Source organism: Phoxinus phoxinus, assembly GCF_949152265.1.
Source record: "Phoxinus phoxinus genome assembly, chromosome: 15".
Classification (NCBI taxonomy): Eukaryota; Metazoa; Chordata; class Actinopteri; order Cypriniformes; family Leuciscidae; genus Phoxinus; species Phoxinus phoxinus.
The window spans coordinates 23031845-23058317 of NC_136890.1; the positions used below are offsets into that span (position 1 = coordinate 23031845).

General features: G+C 38.4%; 2 protein-coding genes across 11 annotated transcripts; one reads left to right on the plus strand and one right to left on the minus strand.

The window, feature by feature from the left end:
• Positions 1–81: 81 nt before the first annotated feature.
• csde1 (cold shock domain containing E1, RNA-binding) lies at positions 82–22616 on the plus strand. 10 transcript variants are annotated; one of them, XM_079637598.1, is made up of 23 exons: positions 82–281; positions 2848–3612; positions 9771–9944; positions 10571–10769; positions 11932–12098; positions 13225–13311; positions 13476–13573; positions 13667–13748; positions 14092–14220; positions 14418–14543; positions 14653–14868; positions 14951–15091; positions 15316–15483; positions 18206–18217; positions 18481–18495; positions 19765–19872; positions 20122–20297; positions 20391–20503; positions 20581–20700; positions 20805–20983; positions 21067–21230; positions 21356–21488; positions 21655–22616. In XM_079637598.1, exons 3-23 carry the CDS (start codon positions 9801–9803, stop codon positions 21700–21702), a joined length of 2625 nt encoding a protein of 874 aa, XP_079493724.1. In that variant the 5' UTR covers positions 82–281; positions 2848–3612; positions 9771–9800; the 3' UTR covers positions 21703–22616. The 10 variants fall into 10 exon arrangements, with proteins under 10 accessions (XP_079493724.1, XP_079493728.1, XP_079493726.1 ...); XM_079637602.1 differs by having other exon boundaries at positions 11932–12041; XM_079637600.1 differs by lacking the exon at positions 18206–18217.
• On the minus strand, positions 22497–25787 carry rassf11 (Ras association domain family member 11). The gene is made up of 3 exons (XM_079637618.1): positions 25649–25787; positions 25359–25462; positions 22497–24630 (listed from the first exon to the last, which is right to left on the minus strand). Exons 2-3 carry the CDS (start codon positions 25459–25461, stop codon positions 23294–23296), a joined length of 1440 nt encoding a protein of 479 aa, XP_079493744.1. The 5' UTR covers position 25462; positions 25649–25787; the 3' UTR covers positions 22497–23293.
• Positions 25788–26473: the final 686 nt, after the last annotated feature.

Here is a 26473-nt window from a genome sequence, read left to right on the forward strand (position 1 = left end):
GCTAATTTTAGTTAGTTGGGGATTTTCTATCAATTAGGAAAAATCTGATACAAGAAGTCCAAGCTTGGACCACTTATAGGAATCACTGATAGTATATAAAAGCAGTTAACAGGAAATGTAGAACAGAAGTTATCTACTTTGCAAGTGACGTCTGACCCAGACGTGTCCCCCACAGTTCACACGGTATTGTTTTAATATCGCGAGAGTTCGCACAGCCCCTCACTACGTAATGTGCCGTGCTGCTTATGGCGGCGCTGGTGACAGTGCTGAAAGCTGTTGGGGTGAGTTTTTCCTCTATATTTATTAAATGTTGTGATGTCACAATTCTCACACGGGTATATGAACGTATGAGCTTCCGACATTTGCGTTTATATCACTCTTTCTAAATACCCGTGCGTGTTTTTGAACAGTTAAACGGTTAAGGGTGGGGGCAGTGTTTCCTCTGCGTGTGTTCTAGCGGTTTAGCATGTTAGCCAGCGCTTCACTGATACTGGGGAAGAGTCGCTTTAAACCATGAATACACGCGTATTATTTTGCCCACATCCGTCATGGGCGATGTTTTGCAAAGGTCACTTGTCAATAAATAAACCACCCAGTCGAGCATCCAACGCAACAGCAGCGGTCCAGCGTGACCCGACAGCCGCCCCGGGTGCCTTTGTTGTCGGGATGAGTGATTTATTTTAAGCCCGTCTGGATCATAGTCTGTACCTCTATGTCGTCGACACATAGTTACTTGAGTTAAACAACATAAACCCCCTTTTGTCAGGACAGGAGAAGAGTTTACTTGTTTTCCAAACGAATTACTAAAAAGAGCGTTTCCATTGTCATGACAACATGAAAATAAAAGGAAATTGGGATTTTTGCAGGCCCTGGAAAGTCATTCAAATCGATAAAACCTTAAAAACATTATATAATGAATATTTATGTTTCAACTAATATTCTGCCTCACTCGGAGAAAGAACTTGCTCTTTGTAATAGCTATATTCGTACAATTCTTTGTTAAAACCCTTGCATGGTTTTCCAGTTGTGTCTGAGTAACGTTAAGATATGGAAATTGAAATATTTGAAAATATTCTCTTTTAACCGTTTGTTGTTGGTCTTTATCCTCAGTGCACTTTCTGAAATGCTCGTCGGAGTTCAGTCTTGTCTGAAATGGCATTGCTAGTGATTTTGTCTTTGGATGAGATCCAGATGGATCCACTCCCGGCTATTGCTCAACCGCTGTTTGCGTCACTTAGTTTAATGTCCTATTTTTTTTTGTTTACGCATGCTGTAGAAATCTGCCGTTTATTTTAATGAAACTTGTGAACGAAGACCAGTGGTTCCGATACTTTGTAGCTTTTGATTTGTATATTTGAGCCGCTGTCTGTCAAGCCCAGCTGAGCAGCACGCGCTCGAGGGTGTCGACGTCACGCGCTTAGCACTATGAACTACTTCGCTGTAGCGGGATCATTTCACTTGTTTTTCCAAAAATGTTATTGTACCAATATTGGCATGTTTACAATATTTTTTTTACTGCATTTTATAGTGATAGTTCAGCCAAAGATTAAATTGTAAGTTACTCGCTCATATGTAATTGCAACACTCTTGCCAATTTGTACCCTCGTGCTTGTTGTTGTTTTTCTTCATCTAAAAACCTTTCTTCTAATATTCATACGAAATCGCCAACTTATAAAATAGATTTTGCGGAGTGTCTGGTTGATCTTTTCCATACAGTGACTGACAATTAAGTTGTAAAACGACAAGATAATAGCCTACCCTACGTGTATTTCTTTTTCTTCTTTTTTTCTTTTTGAGCGATCTGAATTATAATTTAAAGGGAATTATTCCTTTAATTGTCACTGGAACCACGAGGTTGTAAATCTAGGCACACAATGTGCTCTCAAGGTTTGTTTGTCTGGCACTATTTGTGTTTTTCTTACATAGAATGGGGAACAGGTCAAATTCTGCCTATGACTTCCATTTTAAAATCAGCATGCAATAAAAATTCCTCTATTTTCTAAATGTATGTATTAATGTTATAAATTCATCCATGCATACGTTTAAAATATTTTTTTATCTCGTTATGTTTAATCATAATGTCATAACTGGACCTTCCAGTGAAAATGGCAGACTTCTCTCTGAAGTATGCAGGACTTCTCCAGTAGTTAATTCTGCTTAAATCTGCTCCTGCGAGTTCATCTGCCTCCACTTTTGAGTGCAAAATCAAATCAACAACTAATGCATAGAACAAAATGGAAGAAAAGATCTGTCCCTATTTCAGTTTCATTGTAACTTTAAATATGTATCTCTTTGTTTCTTGTTGTACGACATTGCCTGGCTAGGTAAGATGTTGTCTCCATCCATTTTAAGCCTTTACTTGATCCATCATATCAAGTTGTGAACTGGCCTATATATCAAGGCTCTTTGATCCTCCCACCTCTTGTGTAATAGACCAGAGGGAACCGAATGATTGGCATGCTGGATATCTGCAGTTGTTGACCGCTTGAATTGAATGTATTCCATAAATGCTCAGCCAACTGCTGGTTCACGCTGAGACTTGTTGATCCACGTGTTTTCAGTCAGCTGCTCGCTCTCTACACCAGGCCACGGAGGAAACTTTATTTTTAGGCCTGTGTATCAACAGGAGAGTAACATGCTGTTTTACTTTTAACCCACATGAAATGAATGTGACTGAGGGGATTGATTGTTAAATTATGTCTTGAGGGTCTGTTCAATGCTGTAGGGGGCAAAATTAGACCAGAAATCAATTAATATATTGTATATTAGACCAGATGCATTTAATGTGTAACTTATTTGTCTGTGATCTAATGTCCTTTTGTTTGTTTGTTTTCTTCCCCTAAACAGTATGAAGTGAAACCGAATTGATTTTTGTACCATCTGAAACCTACTTCAAGTTCAGATCATCTATCGGTCAGAAGAAACGTCAAGGAAAAAGAAAACATAACAAACATCCCCAAAACGACCCAACGGTACAACAACTCTGAAGACCAAGACGAAGAACTGCACTGCTACAAAACGAGAAAACTAAAGCAACACGAAGCAACCAAACGAGCAAACCAAAGATTTAAGAAACAGAACCAGGCCGCAACGAGCGTAGCAACCAACCATCAACGTTAACAGCGAAGGCGAGACCTGATCTGAGACAAGAAGTTTGTGCCTACTCAACAGCTTTGAAAAAGCACACGTCCCAACGCTGCGCCAAGCCCTCCTCATCCTCGCCGCACCTCTTCCTCTTCTGGGGTGCGGAGAGGGCTGCTGTCCGCTAGTCTTTTCAGTTTTTACCTTTTTCTTTCTGTCAATTGCAGACCGAATCCCTCCCTCCTGATCTTTTTTCCCCCCATTCACCTAGTCTTTCTCTTGTCTTTGTTAACTTTTTTTTTTCCAAAAGAAGTGTTCATACACCCGCACTTGCCTTTTTATTTGAATATCTTTATTTTTTGTTTTGCTTTTTGTCCTTTATTTTTTGCAACTTTTTGTAATTAGAACGTGTGCCAGAGAGCCGAAACCTTACAAGTGTGTGTGCATGCGCGTGTGTGAGACGAATCTGAAGCATCGATTAAGTGATTGATTGGTCCAAATCATTACAGCCTTCCAAGACAACAGAACAAGGTAAGTCATGCCAGACACTCCTCCTTACACTTTCTATCCATTACCTACTGAATAATCCTGATAATGTACAGTGTGCCAAATCAGGCAAATTTTTCATGCTGTTCTCTTAATTTAAATTTAAAAAGGCTGAAAATGTGTTGCTTTGTTCCAGAAACTAGTGAGCTGCCTTCTGAACAGCATCCTAACTGAAATGGAATGAGTTTAGCATTAGCATCTTGCTAAGCTAACAACGCAAATAAAATAAAACATTAAAGGAGAACTCCGGTCAATTTTAACATTGAGCTCAATTTTTAGTAAATTTGGAGTGCTGTCAATACAGAGAACAACGACAAAAATCGGTGTTGCCTACACCGTGTTATCCTCTTTTTAAAATTTGCACCCTATTGACTTCAATGGGGCAAGTTTTAAACTTAACCAGTTCTTAGTCTAAAACATCCTTGATGTGTCATACAAGTGCCCAGCCATGTTGAGTGATTCCTTCAGAGTGAACACGAGTGAATCTGACTGCAGTAGATGTGAAAGATATTAATAAAAATTGTTATATCAGCCAGCGCACATACCTGTATTTAGTTCCTGTTTTCGGGCGAAGTCCAAAGTAGTCGATTGTCGAGTTCACGCGCGTGATCATTGGTAACTAAACCTATGTGCGTGAACTCGACAAACAATTTTTGTCGTTGTTCTCTGTATTGACAGCACTCCAAATTTACTAAAAATTGAGCTCAATGTTAAAATTGACCGGAGTTCTCCTTTAAGACCCAAATATTAGATAATATAGTCTGTTTTGGAAATTACACATTCTACGGAGCCTCTAAAGGGACATGGTAATGGAAAAAAGTATTTCAATGCTTTTGCGTTCTCTCTCAAACAGTTGGGTAATTTATACAACTACCGCAGTGAGTCTAACAATGTCCCTTTAGGGGCTCCGTAGAATTCGTTACTAATTTTCTGTGCCTTTCTAAATTCAGATTTAGACTTCTGGCAAAATGTATGTATATATATAAATAATCAATTCCTCTTTCTTGGACCACCTCTTGGATTTATTTCACTGCAGCAGTTGCAGTGCATTATGGGATTGCCTTCTCTATGAAGGATGCTTACATGCAACAGTGCTTTATAATGTGGCCAAAATATTTAATAGGCATTTTGACTGCATAAGGCATTTCTACTTTTCTTGTCTTAAAATGCTGCTTCTCTAAGCAGCTCACTAGGTTTTGGAACGGAGATCATTTAAGTTCAACATATAATTTAACTGGCAGTTAAAGTTTTGAAATAGGGAATTGAAGGGATAGTTCACCGAAAAATTAAAATGGTCATTTGCTCACCCTCATGTCATTCCAAACCTAGAAGACTTTTGTTCATCTTCGAAACAAAGTTGTTTTTTATGAAAGATTTGTCATGAAAATCATGTCTTTTCAGAAGACTAGGGCTGGGTATCGATACAGATGTCCTGATACAGCTTCTATTCCGATTCACAAGATCTCAATTCGATTTGAGATTTTCGGTTTAATTCAGTGATTCAATTTTTAACTGGCCCAAACACACAAAATAATAATAAATGAATAAAACCGTTATTGTTTTTGACCAATGTTTGTGTTTATTACTTATTGTAATAAAGAAGGTTATTACTCCAAAATTTTAGATACCAGTGAAATGTAATCATTCTCGATTCTAATTTCGATACCACAGCTAAAACAAGGTATGTAAATGTAAAATAACACTGGTGCATATAATCTTCACTATAAATAAAGTGAAGATTATGCATTTAAAGTTTCAAAAGTTATTCAGTGAAGAGCAGTGATTAATAAAAAAAAATTGTAGTTTGATTAACATAAACACAGGCAGCAGCAGTATTAGGCTGCTGGCACAGATCTAATATTCTGATACACGTAGTCTTTCTCTACTGAAATTGTTCACTTCTGCCGTAACGGACTGTTTACTACGATACCCGCCAAGGTGGGAATTTTGACACAAATTTGTGTGTATCTGTCCGTTCAAGCGCAACGAGACGTGCATTATTTGCACCATGCAAATAATGTCTCACCATGTCTGAGATATGCAGCTTTTTGTGCGCACTTCAAATGTGTGCGCACCAGCCTCTGCTCTTCTGTAAAATATTCATCCAAAACATAGACCTCAATATAAACTGAATCAATAATAAATTGTAAATGTGTTTGGCATTCTGCAACAAATGTTTTTTTGGATTTTAAGTTGTAAAGTGAGCAGGATATATTAGAATTTAAAGTATGGCTTCGGCAGGCATGTTAAATGATATCAAGCGGGGCGTTAGGCCTCCCCAGCTCAATTTTCACAATTTTCCAATATAAATCTGTTGGAAAAAAAAATACAACTGCAGTGTGCTCTAATTGAGAGCCATTGGGGCAGATTTCAGACTGCCTGGGTTATTTTCTCATTACCGTACGTAAACCTCACTCCAGACCAAGATGATATCAGTCCACTTCAGCTATGTGTGTATTAGGAAGAACAGACATGCCAAGTGCCATCTAGTTAGTCTGACCCAGACTATGTGGAGTTGCGTATCAAATTAATGAAAATATAAATGTTTAGTTTAATCATAGACTAGTGCTAAGACCCAGAATCTGCCCTACCAAAATTTACTGTCAGGAACCGTTACAGGTACTGCGCACACAACTTACACAACGCACGTGTCGTCTTGTGCTTGAATGCTTATTGGCAAGGCTTGAAAACATGTGTAGATGACAAACTTTCGCTCTTGCATCCACCATGTTAAACTCTGAATAAATGAGTTTAACATGACTAGTAATAAGATTAACGTCAATCAGATATGTTCAATGTTTGCTGAAATAAATATGCTTTCGTGGCTTTTGAGAATCGCCATCGAATCGACCACATAAAAATAAAAAAAACGATTAATCGAAAAATCACAATCATGACAGAATGACATGAGGGTGAAGAAATAACAGAATTTTCATTTCAGGGTAAATATTTTCATTTCTAAATTCTTATGAATGTACTGTAATTTCACACATTTTGTCCTGTTTGTCTTGTTCAAAGTGTGAATATTGAGTGAACTAAAGCTGTGCTAGGTTTCATTGTTTACTCATGTGCCAACCTCTGTTTAAAGTAGTTGTTCTTTGGCATACATTTGCTCAACAATTCTTCTGTTTTTCTAAGGGAAAGAGATCATAAGTACTTAATTTAAGCTGTCTTTAGAAGAATGTATTAGGTCTTGGCCCAACCTTCTGTGCAGATGAGGCACACTTGCATGTTGTAGGCTTTCCTGTAGCTCAGTGGTAAGAGCATTGCGTTAACAACGCAAGATGTGGGTTCGATCCCAGGGGATTGCACATACCTATGTATAAATGTATAGGGTAAAGCAATGTAAGTCGCTTTGGATAAAAGTGTCTGCCAAATGCATAAAATGCATAAATGTAAATGTTGTCTGTAGAGTCCTCTCCCCAACACACACCAACAGCCATCGGCTGACCCTACTATGCTGCTTTGTTCACTGGCTGTTCTTGTTGCCTTTCCCTCAGTTTATTTTCACAGCTTCCCTCCTTTCTTCACCTTTCCAGAAATCCAGAGGTGTTTTGTTTGGTGTGTAACCAAAAGGAGAGGGGAGAGTGGAAGGGAGGAGCTGCAACACGACGACTGAATTAAAAATAAAATCTAGACTCTGGGAAACGGCTTAATCTGATCAATCCCAGGTGTAGTAGATTTGGCCACTGTGAATGGGAGAATTATGGGTAGTCCCTGGAAAGGTTTTGTCGAGTTTACCTTGCCGGCGTCGCCACCTGCAGCTTTTGTTAGCGCTGACCTGAACAGCACCTCGCCCGTCGGTCTCAGCCTGTCACCCTACGGCCGTTCCGTAAGTGCCCAGCCATCCGCTCTCCACCCTACTTTCCCCCACTCTCCCGAACTCGACTTGTTCATTGAACACACACTGTTGCCCCTCTCTGCGCTGTTCCTTTACCACATCATCCTGATCAGCAGGCTTAGAGGCTGGCCTCGATCACTTGCCATAGAGACGAGCAGCAATGAGAGGTGGCGAGGCAAGAACGATGATATTGTTTTCGCTAAGACTAATAGTGGCTGGTTACATGTGTATGTTTACTTTATGCATTTGATTAGGCTGCTGTTGAACACTGTCTGACTGACAGAAAATGGATATTAGGCTTTGTTTTCAGACACGAGTGAATCTTAAGTATTTATAGGTGTTTAAATTCCTGTATCTGTTTCGATGTAATGGCCCAGTGGTCGAGGCTGGTCGGAGTCTGTGTCATCTAACCATTTTATGTTATTGTGTAGTCTAGTAGTGCCATTCCCAGTCGCTTCATCAAACTAACACATTCTGATTTTCCTCGAGCATGTCTTCCAGCACAGGGAGAAGAATTAAAGGAGTAGTTCACCCTAAAACAAAAATAATATAGTCTCAAATGTTATTACAAACCTGTATGCCTATTTTTCTTTTTCTATGGAACAAAGATGATGATATTAAAAGTCCTTACAATTAGCCTCATTCATGAAATTTTCATAAATTAGTCAATTGAGTAATTTGCACATAAAATAGATCTTCCTGAAAACTCTTCTGGATTCACAAACTCTTCGTAAATCTCAGATTTGGTAGTTATACGCGTGTATGTAAATTAATTCCAATCATTCGTGAATAAGGGCGGGTGTGCAGTCTCATTCACAATTGGCATAACCCCCGTCCATGAATTACAATTACGTAAATTACATGTCCAGGAACTCTGTGGAATTTTCGGGACTTCCTTCTCTGGTTTGGCTCCAGTATATTACATAATTTCAAAAGAGACTAATTGGCTATATGCTTAAAAAAATATCTTCCGTTAAAGTGTGCACAAACTTTTTTAGCCAGCTGAAAATGCTCAGCTAGGGGTGCTTGAGCATTTTGGAGGCGCAGTATTTTTTCCAGCTGAAAACCTTTGGTTGCTATTATACAAAATATCCATAGAAGTAATGTAATTAGTATCTGATTTTGCAGATAGTTTGTTCTATCAGCAATTTTCTGAATATAAAAATGCAATGATACCAAAAATATTAATTTCATTGTACAAGTAGGATGTGATGGTTGGTTGTTGTGTTATTTGTCTCACCCCTCCTCCACTGGGATTGGATAGCTGGTTAAAAAGTGAAGTGACGAGAGTTGCGTTTTACCCAAAGTTGAAAATTGTTCAACTTCGCAACCAGAAAAAATACGACAAACACCCATTTATACTTCTCTTCAAAGCACTAGTAGTCCCTGGGGATATATCAGAGCTCGAGTTGAAGCCACTTTTTTTGAGCCCCATCACTGCGGACAGCAAAGACGTTTAACCTCAATAGTTAAAGATGACCAATATGGGCAAACAAACGCTTGAAATATTATTAGTGTTATAAAAATGCAGTCATCCATTTGCCTAAAAGAACACGAAGCGTTCAGATGTTTTAAGCACCATTTGCTCGTGGTAGGGAGCAGGTGTAATTTCTTTCATGCCAACATTTTGAAAATACAATCATGTTCATAAATCTGAAAATTTGCGCCAGATCAGCTTGAACAATTTGCACAAAAATTTGTTCTGCTTGTTTCATGAATGAGGCCCAATGAAAGTTTTCAGGACCTTCTTTTTGTAATCCTTAGAAGAAAATGAATAGAATCAGAGATGATTGTTTGCATCTGAAGTGCTTCAGTCATTCTCATGCTTTAATTCAAAACGAAACCTCTCTGACTGAATGCACATTTCACATGCTTTATTAAAACCATTCAAATTGAACACGTTCGTTCTCCTTGAATGGATCAGTCAAGGTAAAATGTGTGATAGCATGACAGTGGAATGCATCGTAGTGTAAAGAAAATATTGTTAGTAAAAATAGTACAGCTGTTGTAATGGATTTGGTCATCTGTTGGTGTAGTATATTGACATTTGTCATTTGGCAGCACCGTAACGAGGCAGGAGTATATATTTGTGTTTTTGTTTTTAACCCCATCTAAATCATCACAGACAGTGGTTTGATAGCCCCTTTGACAGGTCTCATAAGAGAAATTTATTTTAGGTTTTACAGAATTGAGGTCTGCTCCAATGCGTCTATGATGCCATGTATTGGCTCTTCCTGTTTCATGATCCTTAATTTAGCTATTTTTTTTTTTTTACAAATCCACTCCCCCTTATACCCCCCAGTGTCCCACCACCCCCTACCTCCCACTCAAGATGGAGGCCTCTGATGTCCCTGTTGCTGCCCCCACCCCCTCCACCTCAAGCCAGTCAATCCCCCGCTCTGCCTCAGTTTCGTGCCATTCCTCTCGCGCAGTAGGGGGCAAAAAGCAAAAACGGACCCCCCTGTATCAGCGATCTGTAAGTGGTCATGATGGGACAGTGTGTGCTGGCTTGATGTTCTCAGTGTCAATACCCGACACTGGCATGCTTGGAGTTGTTTTCAAGCTCTTTGGCTTTGTGGAGCTTTTTCGAGCCATGGTATATCTGTTTTAATCATCTAACTTTGACCACATGCCTGCTGACCGTTGACTTACAATTAACTCTATTTGTGAATGAAGTTGTCCAGAGAGACTTAGTTTTAGCTTTGGATGTGGTGTCGAGTTTGTTTGCGTGTATATTCTAAAATATAACAATGCGTGTGTGGGGTGGATTAAATGCATGTACTTAACTTCAAATTCCATTGGTGTCATATTAAACCTAGAAATTAAGTGTTGTTTTCTTTAGTATTGTATAGATTTCAGCTTATTTATCTTGATCACTTTGATCAAGGAACCAGTTCAAGCAGGCAACACAGAGGAGAGAAACTCTTACATCTACATTCAAATATTATTTTTTGTGTGTGCAGCATTTAAAACCTTGTTTCATCCCATTTTACCATTTCCGCACTTGTGTTCTGATCTGTTGTGGAACATTCGTATGTGTGGAGAGAGCTGAAGGTTGAATATTGATAAAGTGATTTTTGAACATGTCTTATTTCTCCATAGATGAGTTTTGACCCCAGTCTGCTGCATAATAATGGCCATAGTGGATTTGCCAATGGAACAAGCATGGGAATCCGTGAGACAGGAGTGGTTGAAAAACTGCTTACATCATATGGCTTCATTCAGTGCTCTGAGAGACAGGCCCGTCTCTTCTTCCACTGTTCTCAGTACAATGGCAACCTGCAGGAGCTTAAAATTGGAGGTATTGGGTCAAATGGGGTGGGAGAAAACAGCAGGAACTAGGCCTGAGCAGTATAACTAAAAAGTGTATTTATTAGCCTTTTGAAAGTAACCATTTTGGCCAAGTTCATCACCAAAAACATTAAATGTTTTTGATCATTGAATCAGCATTATGAATCACTTTATTAAAACAGAAAGTTTGAACAGATTCATGAAAATGAATTAAATCTACCCACTCTAACAATTTTTTGCTACTGAAGTTTAAATCCGAGACTCTTATCTCCATTTTAACAATCTTTACTTTGAAATACTTTAGTCTAGTTTCAAAATTCTTCCTATCACGCAACTCGTGACAATCTTTAGGGAAGCTTATGGCTAAATAAAAAGAGAAATATAGCCACTTATTTATCTTATAAATAATATATCTTAATATAAAGCTGCAATCATTGGGGTCCAAGCTCTAATGGCCCATGTGGATGATTGGTAATCCAATTGAAATGTATCTTATGATGATTTAAAGCTAAATCTATCTTGGATCTTCTCTGAATGTAAGGGTTTGAACATAAGTGTGGTATCTGTGTGGACTCATATTCAACATTTGAATTGTTTTATTCGTACCACAACAATAATTGTCTTTATACAAATGTTATAACATAAAATTGAAAAAGACATCAAATTGTGTCTTCATTTTAAAAAGCATTATATTTAATCGTGTCTGGCAACTTGAAAAAAGGTTTTATTTGGTCTAAAGTGATCTATAAGCATTTCCCAGATTTCTATGTACACTAATTATATAAAACCATACAGTCAGTACACCATAGTTATACAAATTAACTAGATCTATCCATTTTTTTCCATTCAAAGGGATGGAAACTGATAGATAAAAGATTAGGCTTAAAATATTCTTTATCATTGGATATCTAGTGGGCATTTATTGTAGCCTTCATCTTTCAGTTGAAATGGCTGATATTTTAGAATTTGTGGTTAGCTCTAATTAAAGTCATTACAATATACACATCTCCAGCAAAATCATCATGAATGTATTGTTAAGATTCAATATCAACAAGTGCTAATAGGAATCTTAATGCAAAAATACACATGTAAATATTTTGTTTTGCTTCCAACATGACTATTAATGCTGGAATTGACTTGTTCCGTGTCATGTCTGTCCCACCACTTTTCAGATGATGTGGAGTTTGAGGTGTCGTCTGATAGACGCACTGGCAAACCAATTGCTGTGAAGCTGGTAAAAATCAAGGCAGAAATGTTGCCAGAAGAGCGAATTTCTGGGCAGGTGGGGCCTGACTTGCACGCCTCTCCTTTAACTGTGCTGCATGGTTTTATTCATCCAGTTAAGGAACACATTTTACTTTTGTGTTTTATTGTCCTTGTCCCATTAATGTCTGTCATTGTTGGGGATTTCAAGCTCATTTTTAATCCATATTGATCAGGCAAACGCACATGCATCACTGGTTTCAATTATCAGGAATAACATCTAGCAATACTTAACTGACCTGATGCTATTGCTTTGTTTTGTGTGGGTTCATGATGAGCTTGATTGTCTTCGTGTTTTGTGGTCTTGTTGGGTGGACTTTTCATCCTCATTTAATATACAATTGTGGGAGAAACAAATCTTGATTTGTTGTCAATGTCAAGTCTGTCAGTCATAAATTTATATATTTAGTTTGTCTGGTTCCTTGAACTCAGACAAGACGACAAATCTTAACCTTAATGTTGTTCTTAAAGCTGCAGTCCGGCACTTTTTTGGGTTTAAAAATATCAAAAGACATTTTGGAAAAAAAAACTTTACCAGCCAGTGTTCAAAACGATCTGCTTGCCTTACCTCGATTCAAAACGGTAAGCTTGTAATAATGATTTTAATTCCAGTGGGACTGATAGATTTCCGCGGGAATTTCGATCATGTCTTTGCGTCATTGTCACTTCTGTACACATAGAGAAGGAGTCCCGGCTAGTCGGCTATATAGCGTGTGTGGATGATGGAGGTGAAGATTTAGCTTAGCACTTGATATGGCGGATCCCGAAAGTTTAAAGTGACAATCACCATTGACAACTGGAGATTCACCAGTTGTAAAATCCAAAAGACTTCGGACTTCAGAGTGGCTACAGAAAAAAAGAGACTGCAACCAAGCCCATGCTATAACAAGTACAGTATCCACAGCGACGCGGCTGCGACAGGTTCTCCTCAATACATTGTTAATCCGCGCTGTTTCATGCCGATTTACTACCCACGCACAGTTAATAATTCCGCGAATAACTGCAATTGCAGATTTCCAACAGAGATGGCGACAGAGGAAAAACGACGGACTGCAGCTTTAATTAAAAATCTAATTTAGTTTACATGTTAAGCATCTATGTTTAGGGACCTCTTTAGTATTTTAACATATGGTTGATCCTGTTTCTCTTACCAATGCAACCACTAACCTTGCCTTGTCTGTTTGTACGGTCCCTTTCTCCAGGTAGTTTCAGCTATCCCCTCTCACCTGGACGGGAAGTCTGCACCTGGCCAAGTGCCCACAGGCAGTGTGTGTTATGAGAGGAACGGGGTATGTGTAATTTATCCTCCTTTGCAGAGTTTCCTAAACATTTTAAACACAATCACTAGAGAAATTCACTGAATTAAACAAACGCACAGTTATTAGCCTCTACATGGTGCATTGATTTTGGTAGTTGATGTTTCTGAAAATATTTCTGGTTTGAATCTTCACAGGAAGTGTTTTATTTGACATATGCCCCTGATGATGTGGAAGGAAATGTTTCTTTGGATACTGGAGATAAAGTCAGTTTTTACATGGAGACCAACAAGCAGTAAGTTGATTTCTTTAATGTCTAATTGATATGGGTAAAATGTCAAAAGGTGCTTTTTTTTATGTGGAAATTATTTATTTTTGTTTCTTTCAGTACTGGTGCTGTTAGTGCTCACAACATTGTATTGGTAAATAAGCAACAGTCAAGATGTCAGGGAGTGGTTTGTGCTACCAAGGTAAGGATCTGATTTAAAAATGAGTTTTGCAGTTTAGTAGCTGTTTTTTTTTTTGTAGAATGAATAAGGACTAGTGATCTCCTGCCTTCTGGTGGGAAAGCAAATGTACTTCAGACTGCTATTATCTCAAGTCTGGGTTAATAAAGTTTTTTAAATTATATAATTACAAACAGTTTGGGTTTTTTAATTTGAACATTGTTATAACTTGCTGGTTTAGATTGCAGCTGCACTTTTTATTTTTTTTTATTACACAAATAGAATGAATGAATGCTCAAATTTAATTTAAAAATATGATTTAAATATCTTTGGCCTGATGTTTCAAATCTATGATTGTGTCTTGCAGGAGGCCTTTGGATTCATTGAACGAGGGGATGTTGTGAAGGAGATCTTCTTCCACTACAGTGAGTTTAAAGGGGATCTGGAGGCTCTACAAGCTGGAGATGATGTGGAATTCACAATTAAAGAAAGAAACGTAAGCTTGAGTGGAAATAAAGGACTTCTGAAAGTAAAACTTTATTATTGATGTTCTATTGGTCTTTTGTTTGTAACTAGAGGAATTATAATCATTGTAAAGTTACAAAAGGTTTTACTTTAGTACATTTTGAGTGAAATGCATGAGATGCATTGCTGTTTCAAACACCATTCTAGATGTTTCTCTTTGCCTCATAGGGCAAGGAAGTGGCGACAGATGTGAGACTGTTGCCTCAGGGAACTGTTATATTTGAGGATATTAGTATTGAAAACTTCGAGGGCACTGTCGCCAAGGTTATTCCCAAGGTTCCTACCAAGAATCAGGTTTGTGAATCAGCTCTTGTCATTAGTCTTCCCAGACTCTCTTGATAACATTACCATATAGATACTGCTTGCATGTTAAATCGAATAAGACTCCATTTGTCTCACTCAGAACGACCCACTGCCTGGGCGAATCAGTGCCAGAATTAATTTCACTGACAAAGAGCTGCTATTTGGGGAGAAGGACACAAAGTCCAAAGTGACTCTGCTGGAGGGCGACCATGTCCAGTTCAATATATCCACCGACCGTCGGGACAAACTAGAGAGAGCGACAAATATCGACATCCTCCCTGACACCTTCCATTTCACCAAGGAGACCCGTGAAATGGTACAACTGCAGAATTTGTCTTTGAGATTGTTCTTGCAATACTTTTACTTTTTGCTAATATTGGCCTTGTCTTTTTGTGCAGGGTGTGATAGCTGCTGTGCGTGATGGTTTTGGCTTCATCAAATGTGTGGACCGTGACGCCCGGATGTTCTTCCATTTCAGTGAGGTTCTGGAAGAGAGCCAACTGCACATTTCTGATGAAGTGGAATTCACTGTGGTCCCTGTGAGTTCCTAGATATTACCGAACCTGAACCACTTTTGTGTTGCTGATTTTGTGACAATTTGATGTCCGACTGACATCCCGCTCTCTAGATATTGGAATTAGCCTTTATCAGTTATTAAAATAATATAAAAATAATTTCACTGTAAACAAAGCAGGGGCAAAAGTAAAATTGATCTTACATTGCCTCAATCCAGCTTTAAAACACCCCCTCTTGCCTTCATCAGGACATGCTGTCAGCCCAAAGAAACCATGCCGTGCGGATCAAAAAGCTGCCCAAGGGCACAGTGTCATTCCACACTCAATCTGAGCTGCGTTTTATGGGGGTGGTGGAGAAAGAAGCCGTGCCTGCTACTACCAACAAGAACTACAGCCCCAGCAAGGTCAAAGAGAAGGTAAATCAACTCTTGACTTCCTGAAGCTACACTACTGTTCTAAAGTTTTGGGTCAGAAAGAAGTCTCTTATGCTCACCAAGGCTGCATCTATTTGATCGAAAATACAGTAAAGGTGCCTTTACACCTGAGCGTTTGTTTTGTAACCTGGTGCATTTTCTCCCTTGGTTCGGTGTGTTTATACATATGTGAACACTGCAATCGCGCTCGGATCCACACCAACACAATCGTCCCGAGACCGCCTGAACAAGGTGGTTTCGGCCCGATTGCAAACAAACTCCTGGGCGGTTCGCTTGAGGCGTGAAAGCAATCCGACCCAACAAACCGTTGGTGTTAATGTATTTTAATTCATAACAGGAAATGTGCTATATTAATAGCAGTAGTGTCTGATTCTGTGAGTGAGCACATTCGTTTTTACAGTTGAAAACAAAGAGGACCTCTTCATCTTAAAATTATTTAAATGTAATTGTGCTTCTCCGTGCGAGAATGTTGTCCCAATGAAGCCTTGATTCCTGCTCTAGCTGCATTATAACATTTGTATAGTGTTTGCGTGTCTTGACACTGTTAACCTTGACAGCGCTGGGAGATCCAGAGAGAGCGTGTTTGAATTTGCTGTAGTAATACATTTGTAGTATATAATTTAACAACGGGAAAGATGGCTACATTCGTCTAGTTGTTTGCGTGTCTCGACAGTTACAAATAAAGCCACAATAAGCTCATGGAGCAAACTTGTCAATCTTCTTGATGGATGATGCACAGGAAACTGACCAATAAGAGGACTTGCATAAACATTTTGGTATGCTTTGAAAGGTTGTCTTGTGAAAGCAAACCGAAGAAAATGCAATATTGTTTTGTTCTGAAACAGGGACTTAATTTGTTACAAACAAAGTATCTATGTGAAAAGGCCCAAAAACAGCACTATTGTGAAATATGACAATTTAAAATATATTTTAATATATTTTCAAATGTAATTTATTCCTGTGGTGGTAAAGCAGATTTTTCAGCAGCCACAAATATAATTATAATATGCTGAATGGTGCTATAGACGTACAGTATTTCTTATCACAGTTTAAAATGGTAGTTCTGCTTAATATTTTTGTGGTAAGAACCTTTCTGCTTTTTTTTTTTATATATAAGAAAGTTCTAATGAGCAACATTTGTGAAATATAAATCTTTTGTAACATTTTAAATGTACTAACTGTCATTTTATCAATTTAATGTGTCCTTTAAATAAAAGTATTAATTTCTTTCAAAATTATCATGACCCCAAACTTTTGAACGGTAGTGTAAATGTAGTTGATTTTAATGTATTTCTGTGTGTTAACGGCCCCTAAGGGTCCTTAAAGGGGCTAAGTGTAGTTTTTCTACTAAAATGAATCCTTTTTTATTGCCTGTGTGTGAAGAGGTTGTAATCTAACATTTAAAATGATCCACTTGGCGGGTTTTGCTATTACCTCTGAAAGCAAGTATTCCTATTTCTATGTAAAGGCTCCGGGTTGGATTTACAGCGAAATCCAGTGACGTGACTGACCTCTCTCGCCTCGTTTACTGACTTTGCTCTCAACAGCGACGACACTGCAACTTATGACATGGGGTCTGCTAACATTAAGAAACGACCTGCTCCCAGCACAACACAGACTCCAACACAAACTCTACATAATGATAAAAAAAAACAAAGTTTCATCTGCTGAAGCTCGTCAGGCCAAACGTGTCACTGCTGTCAGGTAGTAGAGGTTCATATTCGTCTGAACTAGAATCCTGAAATGAAAGCAATAAAACAAATTAAATGGCTAGTTTTATTGTGAGTAATTGTCAGCTATACTAAAATAAATAATGGTAAACTGTAATGAAATAGCAAGGTAAATTACAACATATATGAGACATGAAATGAATACAAAAGACTGTTCCAGGATAACACAAAGTGCTTCAGAATGTTACTTTTATTTTATGTACTAAATCTCCTGTCTAACGTTTGTCATCCCACTACTATTATATTGTTTATACTACACAATTCCAGACACATTCAGTACAATGTTACTTATTACGGTCTTACTGTTATACTGAAATTGTTCGGTGCAGTTCACTAACCGTTTTCGTTATCTTACCGTAAATTTACCTATGTAACACCACATTACATAGGCTAAATGCAGTCAATGTAACGTTATCATTGTACAAGCATGGAGCATTAGTTCAACGTCAAGCTGATAAAAGTAGCCTATTATTGTAACGTTGCAGTGGGAGTTTACCTGAATTTCCAGCATGTTGTGTGATGCTTTCTCCGGTGTGTTGCGTCTCAGTCTGGCCGGTACCCAGAGTGCTCGCTCATGAGTTCACTCGCTGGTAAACGTATTGGTTGCAATCTGAAACATCACCACTAGAGGCCGCTGAAAACTACATATAGCCTCTTTAAAGTACACATCTCTGGCAATTTGGTATAGAACCACCAGTCATAAGTAGAAATTAATGACTTTAAAAAACCCTAATATTTAGCAACTGAATTCCTCCATGTTCAAAGTAATTTTACTTTCCAGACTTTAGCTTTCATTTCCTCTATCTGCTTGTCTCCCTCTTGATTGACGCAGGCACGAAATACTATAGCAGGCTTTCAGGTGCTATGATATGCTACTGCCTCTTGTCTGACCCTCTTTTCTTTCTTTTTATTTTTCCTTTTTTCTTTTTTTTCCCCCTTTTTTCTTTTTTTTTAACCATGCTCGTCTACATTAGAAAAAAGACAAGGTAGGCTGCTGTTTCCTGCATGCTGCCTCTCCTCCACAATGTAGACCAGTTCAGTCATGCTGTCAGAAAATCCTATTCTGAAAAGATTATCTTTAACGTATTTAAGAGGCAAATTAAAGTACCAAGGATGCAATTTAGCTTATTGTATTTATTTTTAAATTAGTATTTCATATTTAATTTGATTCAGCTGCAATTCAAATATGTTCTGATCGGTTAGAATAAATCACAGATGTCTAATCCTCCGCATTTCTCTCCTTTTTAAGGGTAAAGTTGAAAAGGTCAGTTTGATCTTGTCTGTCTGTTTGGTTATGAGACCTGTTGGCATGAACTGGAAATGATTTAACAGCTTTAAGTCATACAGACATGTTAACCTCATAACCACACCAACTCAAGCTGTGCCACTCACTGTGTGCATTCTTTTGTGAGGGGTACAACGGTTCAGTTACTGTGTTGCTCGTGCAATTACTCTTGAAAATGGATACCACACAATTCATACACATTTTCAACTTCGGTACAGATATACTGGGTGGCAAACTGTATGGGAGCAGTTTTACCCCTAGTTTTATTGTGCGCATGATTACTAAATCTTTCATCAAATGTCTTGAGTTTCTTTATTTACTCATTGTGTAAATACACTTTTTTTCCCCATGCTTTGCTTCTGTTTGGATATTTATTTTGCAAGTTAGGAGTTGCAAAATGTATTGCTGCTGCTGATATCCAGAGACACATTGGGCCTGTCCAAAAACCCACACTTGTCATCTTACAAAACATATTTCCTGTGTGTAGAACTTTTGATTACCTGACAGGACACTTTTCCCGTAAAAATGTAAGTTTAGTTTACAGAGCTTTACGGCACAATTTAGTAATTGTGGTGCTCCTAATTAAGAGAGAAAACGCAAATGTTGTACAAAATACACCCATCTTTGCACCAATAAAATGGGCAACACTTTGTTTTACTACCAAGTTGTATGTAATCTCTAATTAATTTAACTTACAGTGGAATGTTTTCCTTGACATCTCCTGTCGAATTTTCATTGGCACTTGAGTTCCTGAACATGATGCATGATGGGATAAACTTAGCCTTGAATACTGCTCCGAAGTGGTATTTGTTTTATGTTAAGGGCACCGAGCTCGCGCACTGATTATGTGCACTTCCTGTTGTGTGCATGTGCTCTCAAGTGGCCAAGAACACGTGTGGGTGGGTATTTGGACAGTCCCAATCTTTACATGGTTCTCAAGTATCTGCAGTCTGATGTGTGGATGCTGGCCATCATCACTGACACTAGTTGAAGAATAAAAATGTTAGTTCACAACTATGGATAATTTCTGCACTTAAAATCACCCTTGACGATTACCCTTGATGCACTCAGTAGTATTTTCTTTTGACCAATAAAAAAACATGAATAATTATGAGACTCATGTTGTATGTCAATGTAAGCCCAAGATGACCAAGTGCATCATAACCAGAGCTGAGGTGCACTCTGTAATTTGTGTTTAAAAAAAGTTGTTGGTCCTTATGTGAATGTGTGTATTTGTGCCGTCACCAGGATGCAGAAGAAGGCTTGATTGCGTATGAAGAGAGTGGAGAGAAAAGCACTATTCCCTACCATATTAAAGACCTGGATGGAGGCATTTACCCACAGCTTGGAGACAAGGTACGTTAGACACTACAGCACAGTGTTGTTGTGCTTGCTGAATTTTATGCTTGTAGTTCTTCAGGTGATAAACTCCGCTTCACCTGAAAGATTGGAATAATTTTGTTTATTTGGAAGTATTTTATTAACCATTTTAAGAGACAAATGTTATTTAGAAAAACACTTCAGCTTTTTAAAGCGACTTTAAATCAAAAATAACATCTGCTCTTACTGATCTTGATTACATGTAAACTGCCTTGTCTCCACTAGGTGGAATTCTCCATCAGTGAGGTGAAACGCACCGGACAGCAAAGTGCTGTGTCCTTCAAGGTCCTTAATCGCGCTGTTGGCACCAAGAGGCTTCTGGGATACATAGCAACACTGAAGGATAATTTTGGCTTCATTGAAACATCCAATCATGATCAGGAGATCTTCTTCCACTACAGGTAAAGTTTCTACCTGATTGTTTCGACTTGTTGTTTGTGGTGGTGGTGTTATTATTTTTTGATTGTCCATGGTTTACTCTGAATTGTTTGCAGTGAGGTGTGTGGGGATGTGGATAACATGGACCTGGGAGATACGGTGGAGTACACTCTCTCCAAGGGTAAAGGAAACAAAATCAGTGCTGAGAAGGTCACCAAAGTTGCAGCTGGTATGTTAGAGACTTTTTATGGGCTTTGCATTAATAATACTTGGTTCATGCAAGTAACACAACTCTGTGTGTGTCAGTGAATGGAGTAGGAGAGGATGTGAGTAATACGGTGTTCCTGGGGAAGGTGGTTCGGCCCTTGCGCAGTGTGGACCCCTCTCAGACAGAGTATCAAGGCCTTATTGAGATCACAGAAGATGGTGAGTGACGACATCTGACGTCTTTTTAATATTTTGTGTATCTAGAGTTTTGTGTAAACGGTATTCAAAACCATTTTAATAACCATTCTCAATCACTTTACCAGGCTCCAGTAAGGGTCAGAGTTATCCATTCGGCATCGTTGGTATGGCCAATAAAGGTGACTGTCTGCAAAAGGGTGAGATGGTGAAGTTTCAGTTGTGTACAATGGCCCAGACAGGACAAAAGATGGCCTGCAACATTGTTCCTCAGCGCAAAGCCCTGGTGGAGTGTGTCAAAGATCAGGTAAACGCATGTCCACTGTGATTTTAATGATGCAAGAATGTGTTAAACACTTGCTAAAAATAGTCTGGTGTTTGTTTCCCCAGTTTGGTTTCATCACTTATGAAGTTGGAGAAAGCAAGAAGCTGTTTTTCCACGTCAAGGAGGTGCAGGATGGTCTGGAGCTGCAGGCCGGTGATGAAGTAGAGTTTTCTGTGATTTTGAACCAACGCACAGGGAAATGCAGTGCCTGCAATGTTCGCAGAGTCAGGTAAGACTTCTCGGTTAAATTTAATACAAAGTTATTTATTATTATTTTTGAGTTGTAAATAGTGTTATAGTTATATTTGCTTTTTATCAAATCTAACCAGTTTTTTTTATTTTTTTTTAACACAGTGAGGGTCCAAAACCCGTAGCAACACCTCGACCTGACAGACTTGTCAATCGCTTGAAGAGCATCACTCTGGATGACTCCAACGCTCCCCGTCTTGTCATTATCAGACAGCCTCGTGGCCCAGACAATTCAAAGGTAAAAATAAACTGCATTTTTTGGGAATTTGTGCAGTGGGTTTATTTTTAAGTAAAAAAAAAAAAACTTCTTGCACTTAAAACTGCAATTTTAAACATGAAAGATGGTTAAAACAATTGTAACCATTAAATGATATTGATATTGACCTGGTGTTTTGTTCATACAGGGCTTCAGTGTAGAGAGGAAACTCCGCCAGCCTGGTATTACTGACTGAGAACTGTTCACCCCTCTCCTCCTCTTCACTACGGATGAAACACCTTGGAGAAAAGCAATCAGACAAAGGGCATAGGAAGGGATTTGTATGTGTCTGTTTCTCACACTCTCATTTTATCGCTCTCACCCATAAAAACAATTCACAGAATGACAAACACATCAACTCGAACATTAGCACACACAGGTCCCTTCCTTTGTCACTGGATCCCTTGCAAAAAAAAACCTCATCTCATTGTCTTCATTGTATGTGTGATGGTTTTGTGTGGTTGTAATTTGAGCAAAACCCCCCTCGTGTTGTGTGAGTGTGTGGTATGCATCATATGTTTGGAAAAAATTCACTTGTAAGGTTGTTATTGTTATGCAGAGGATATGAGGGGAAATATGGGGTTTGTAGTTCTCACATCTTTTAGATTGAGACTGTTTGACCCATTTTTCATTTCTGCTGAAATTGAAATGCCAGGAATTCTGCACATGCTGCTGTGTGAGTGAGTTATTGTTTTAGAGTAGTTTTGCCTGTCTGTATTTTGATTTCCGTTATATATACTTTATTCTTCCTGTATCACTTGAATACGTCTCCCCATGTTGAGTTTCTCACCCAGGTGATATTGAGATATTGTTGGTCTCTTTCTGGTGAGAAATAAAATATGACCTTAAAGTTCTTTTCACTCACATTTTCCACACCTAATTCCTTTGAGTAGCTTTTAACATGGATCTGAAAACGAAATAAATTTTCTCTGCGCTCAGAACTCGCTTGTGTATGGTTTTTGATTGTGTAAATTAAAATTTGAGATAATGTTTTTTTTTTAAGGAGCCTTTTTTAATTCCTGTCCTGATTTCACTAGCTCCATCTGGGCATGTGCAGAATTCCTAATCGCATCTTGTAGCAGTAGTTTTTTTTTTTTTAAAGATTTTTTTCTTTGCACATACTTTTTTTTCCCATTTTTTTTTCTTTTCTTTTTTCTTGGGTTTAACTTAAACTCAATATCTGCTAATGAATAAATAAAGAAAAAGGTGCCTAAAAACAAACAAAACAAAAAATAAAACAAAAAAATTGGTGTCTCCTCTATCCCCAAACAGCCACCAAATTATAAGAGCAATTGTAGGGTGGCTTATTTTTTTCTTCTTCCAAGTAGAGAATACTGGTGTGCGTCCCCCAAACCTGTGGGTTGAGAAATACTGTATGTACTGTGTGCTTTTACTTGGGTGGACCTTTTGAAAACCTAAATAAATCAAGCAAAGTGTGCAGAACTTGAGAAAAGGGGAGAACTGTAAAATTTAAAAACATGCAGAGAAATTATGTTGATAGAGGCTATTTGCAGTGCTTCTTATGACAAATGGAGCTATTACTGTCATGAATATTCTCTGGAGCACTCTGGGTTTGTGTTGAACCTTAGGGTTCTCCTATATACTTTTGTTAATGGTCTTGAATGAAACAATTGAAATAAACATTTTATGAGAATCAAAAGGGCATTGTTTATAATTTATTTTCTAGTAAAGCACGGTACAACCTTGGACATAAATCATGCCTTTGCAAACTTTTGTGGTATTAAAAAAAAAAAGATATCCCTGAACAGAGAAGGAGTTTCATGTGATTAAACTCTGGTGCTTCCCAGATGTATGGTGATTTCAGAGCGATGCACTGTCTTTGGTTTTGTCACTGATGTTGGATTCTGGCTTTGAGACCATCGTGTCCACCATTCCCTCAGGTCTGCTGGTCCGCTTCGAGGAGGATGTGATATCTGGTTTGCTGAAACAAACACATATGGGAGTTTGGACTCCAGGGTTGTTACCACCCTTTTTGTTCCACCGTCTCCATGCGATCTGTCTGCTGAGATCTGTATTTGTTTGACGCTTGTTTGGGCATGTTTTGGCGTGTCTACTTGGCTATTCTGTTCAGTGATGTTTTCATGTCCTGTTTTCTGCTGGGAGTTTCTCAGGTCCATTGCTTGTAGTTTCTGTTTGTACTCCTCTAGTTTAGCTTTGCTCTCAGAAGCAGCTTCTTTTGTCTGAAAGAACTGCTTCTGAAGGTCTCTTTCAAAGACTTCCTCCGCCTTGAGCTCATTGAGCCAGAACTTGAGCTGCTCCTCTTCTTCCGACAGGGACTCGGAAAATTCCCTGGTGGCTTGCTGCTGCTCAAGCTCAAGGATCAGCTGGTCCGTTGACTCGATTTTGAGCTTTATTTCTTGCAGACAAGCCTGTTGTTGGCCAACTAGTCTCCTTAAATGTGAAATCTCCTCACTCTCGGTTTCAACGTGGCTTGTTTTGACCAGAGGAACCACTGGGTTGATGGTTTTCAGGTCCTCCTTTGCCTCTTTCAGTACCTCTTCCTCTCGTCTCTCAAGTTCAGCACTATCATCAGTGCATCTCCCGCGGTTCCCAAGGCAACTAATCAAAGGCTGATGTGGTGCTCTAATTTTGTCTTTTTTGTCCCTCGACACCAGTGTCCCAGAGGCTGGTAAACTTTTGGTTGGTTTTAGAGACATGTTATCTGAGTGCCCATTTCCTTTATTGCCTTCCTTGTCTGTCTTCTTATCTCGTCCTGATTGCTGCTTCCCGCCCCTGCCCAACTTTTCCAGCCAACCCCATGCTTCCTCCATCAGCGTTAGCGACTTCCGCTTGGGTCTCTTGGGTTCCTCAGGGGGTGGCTCGGATTGGACGCCGAGGTGTGATAGCGGTGGGAGACTCTGGCGGTGTAGGCCGATTGCCCCGCTGCCTCTCCGTGCCCTCCCCGTCCCCTCCACTCGCCTCAACAGGGCCAAGGGCTGGTTTGTTTCTTCCCCAGGCGGTGGGCCGATATGCTTCAAAGTGAGCTGCACCTCCCTAACTTGCTCACCATATTTCTCCAAGGACTCCAAGAGAAGTTCATCCGGGGACACATTACGTTCAAATTCTTTGAATTTTTCTCTCAGAGTATATCGACCAGTGCGACCTAAGAGTGAGAACAATATTAAAAAGTGATATTTTTTTGGATAAATATACATTTACAATGAATTGATTATTCATTTAGCAGATGCTTTTGTCCAAAGCGAGACTCAAGTGAGGAAAACAAGCGATTCATCCTAAGGAGGCTTGCACAAGCAGTGCTAGTAATACAAAGTTTCCAACATTGTCCAGAATAGTACAAGCTAGAATAGGGAGGGTTATTATAAATAGTGAAAGCACAGAAGTAGTTTTTATTATTTTTATTTTAAAGTCTGTGGGGTGCAGTTAAGTGCCTGTGGAAGAGATTAGTTTTCAGCTGTTTCTTGAATAATGTCTGTTTTTTTGCTGTCCGGAGAGTCAGAAGATTATTATTATTTTTAAATCAGAGAACATTATCTGATCTGTCATTCCAGACCTGTATGTTTTGTGGAACACGCACAAAAAATATATATATTTTGATGAATGTTTTTGCCAATATAATGGGAGTTAATGGGGTCCAAAAAATCCATATTTTCCACAGAATAAAATCATACTGGTTTGGGACATGTCACATGAGGTTAAGTAAATGATGACAGAATTAAAATTTTTGGGTGAACGATCTCTTCAAATATTTTTAAAGAGACCTTTAAACTAAGTGTTTTCTTCATGTTTGTTTTTCATAGTCGTTATATGGTTATGTTGAAGATGCTTTATGGAATGATAAACTCTGAGATGATGGCCTAGGTATTTACTTACCAAGTGCCTGTGCTAAAGCGATGACCACCTCCTGACATGTTGTTTTCTCAGTGACTCCACAAACAATGCGCTGGACTCCTTCAACAAACACCTTCACCTCCATTCTAAAAGAAAATAAATCAGCTTTGTTTTTTCTCGAAACATTTCTGTACTTCTAGAATGTCTCATTCCTCCAAAAAAATGCCAGTGAGAAAAAAATGGTTTTACAAGTTCCCTGTATTCAGTTATACAGATTGAGGAGTTTACAAAATCAGATAACTGCACAATTAAGTATGAAGGGTGTGCTGTACCTGTCCTGATGGTCAGAAGATTCCTTCAGTTGACTCGTATAAAATCCTTGTAACGTTCAATAAGAGGCAGTTAGGTAAATGTTGTCCTACATGGAAAAATCATGCTGTTATCCTTGACTTAGCTGAACACGTACAAACCCTTCCCTTTAGTAAACACTCAGATCAAGACGGATGATAACTCAGACTCGGCTGTTGATGTTGGTATGTGTGTTTGCAGTCTGCAGTGCAGTGCATCATGTCCCCAGACAGTTTTTTTGGATGCTAATTATTTTGAATCTGAGTAAACATGTTTACATTTGAAATATACTTCTGCCAACGCAGGGCTTCAGTTACTGAACATGTTGTATGGTTTCTTGCATGATATCTTCAGATATTGAAGAAAACTTGCATAGACTACAAATTTATGAATTGAGTAAATGAGTAGTTCAAATAAAAAACTAAAACATAACAATACAATTTCTTATTTTATGATATTTTTCTGACATATTCAAATACATATTTTGCCTATAGATTTAATTAAAAAGTTAGAAAAATGTTAGCTAAATGTAACTGATTTTAAAGGTTTTAATTTATCTGAAAGAATATCAGATATTACAAGAATAGGATGAGTTGTAACATTAATATAAAATGTGTAAATGTTTAATTTTGTGTTTGTGTTTGAATGGCTTGTGGTAGCCTAATCAAATTAAGGCCTATGTGTTGTTGCATGTAGGCTACTTGCATTTGTACTTTTTACTTATTTTAGAAGTGGGTCTGTACACAACCTTAATCACTATAACATATATTAAATATAATGTATTCAATATAAATGCATAATTTTTTTAG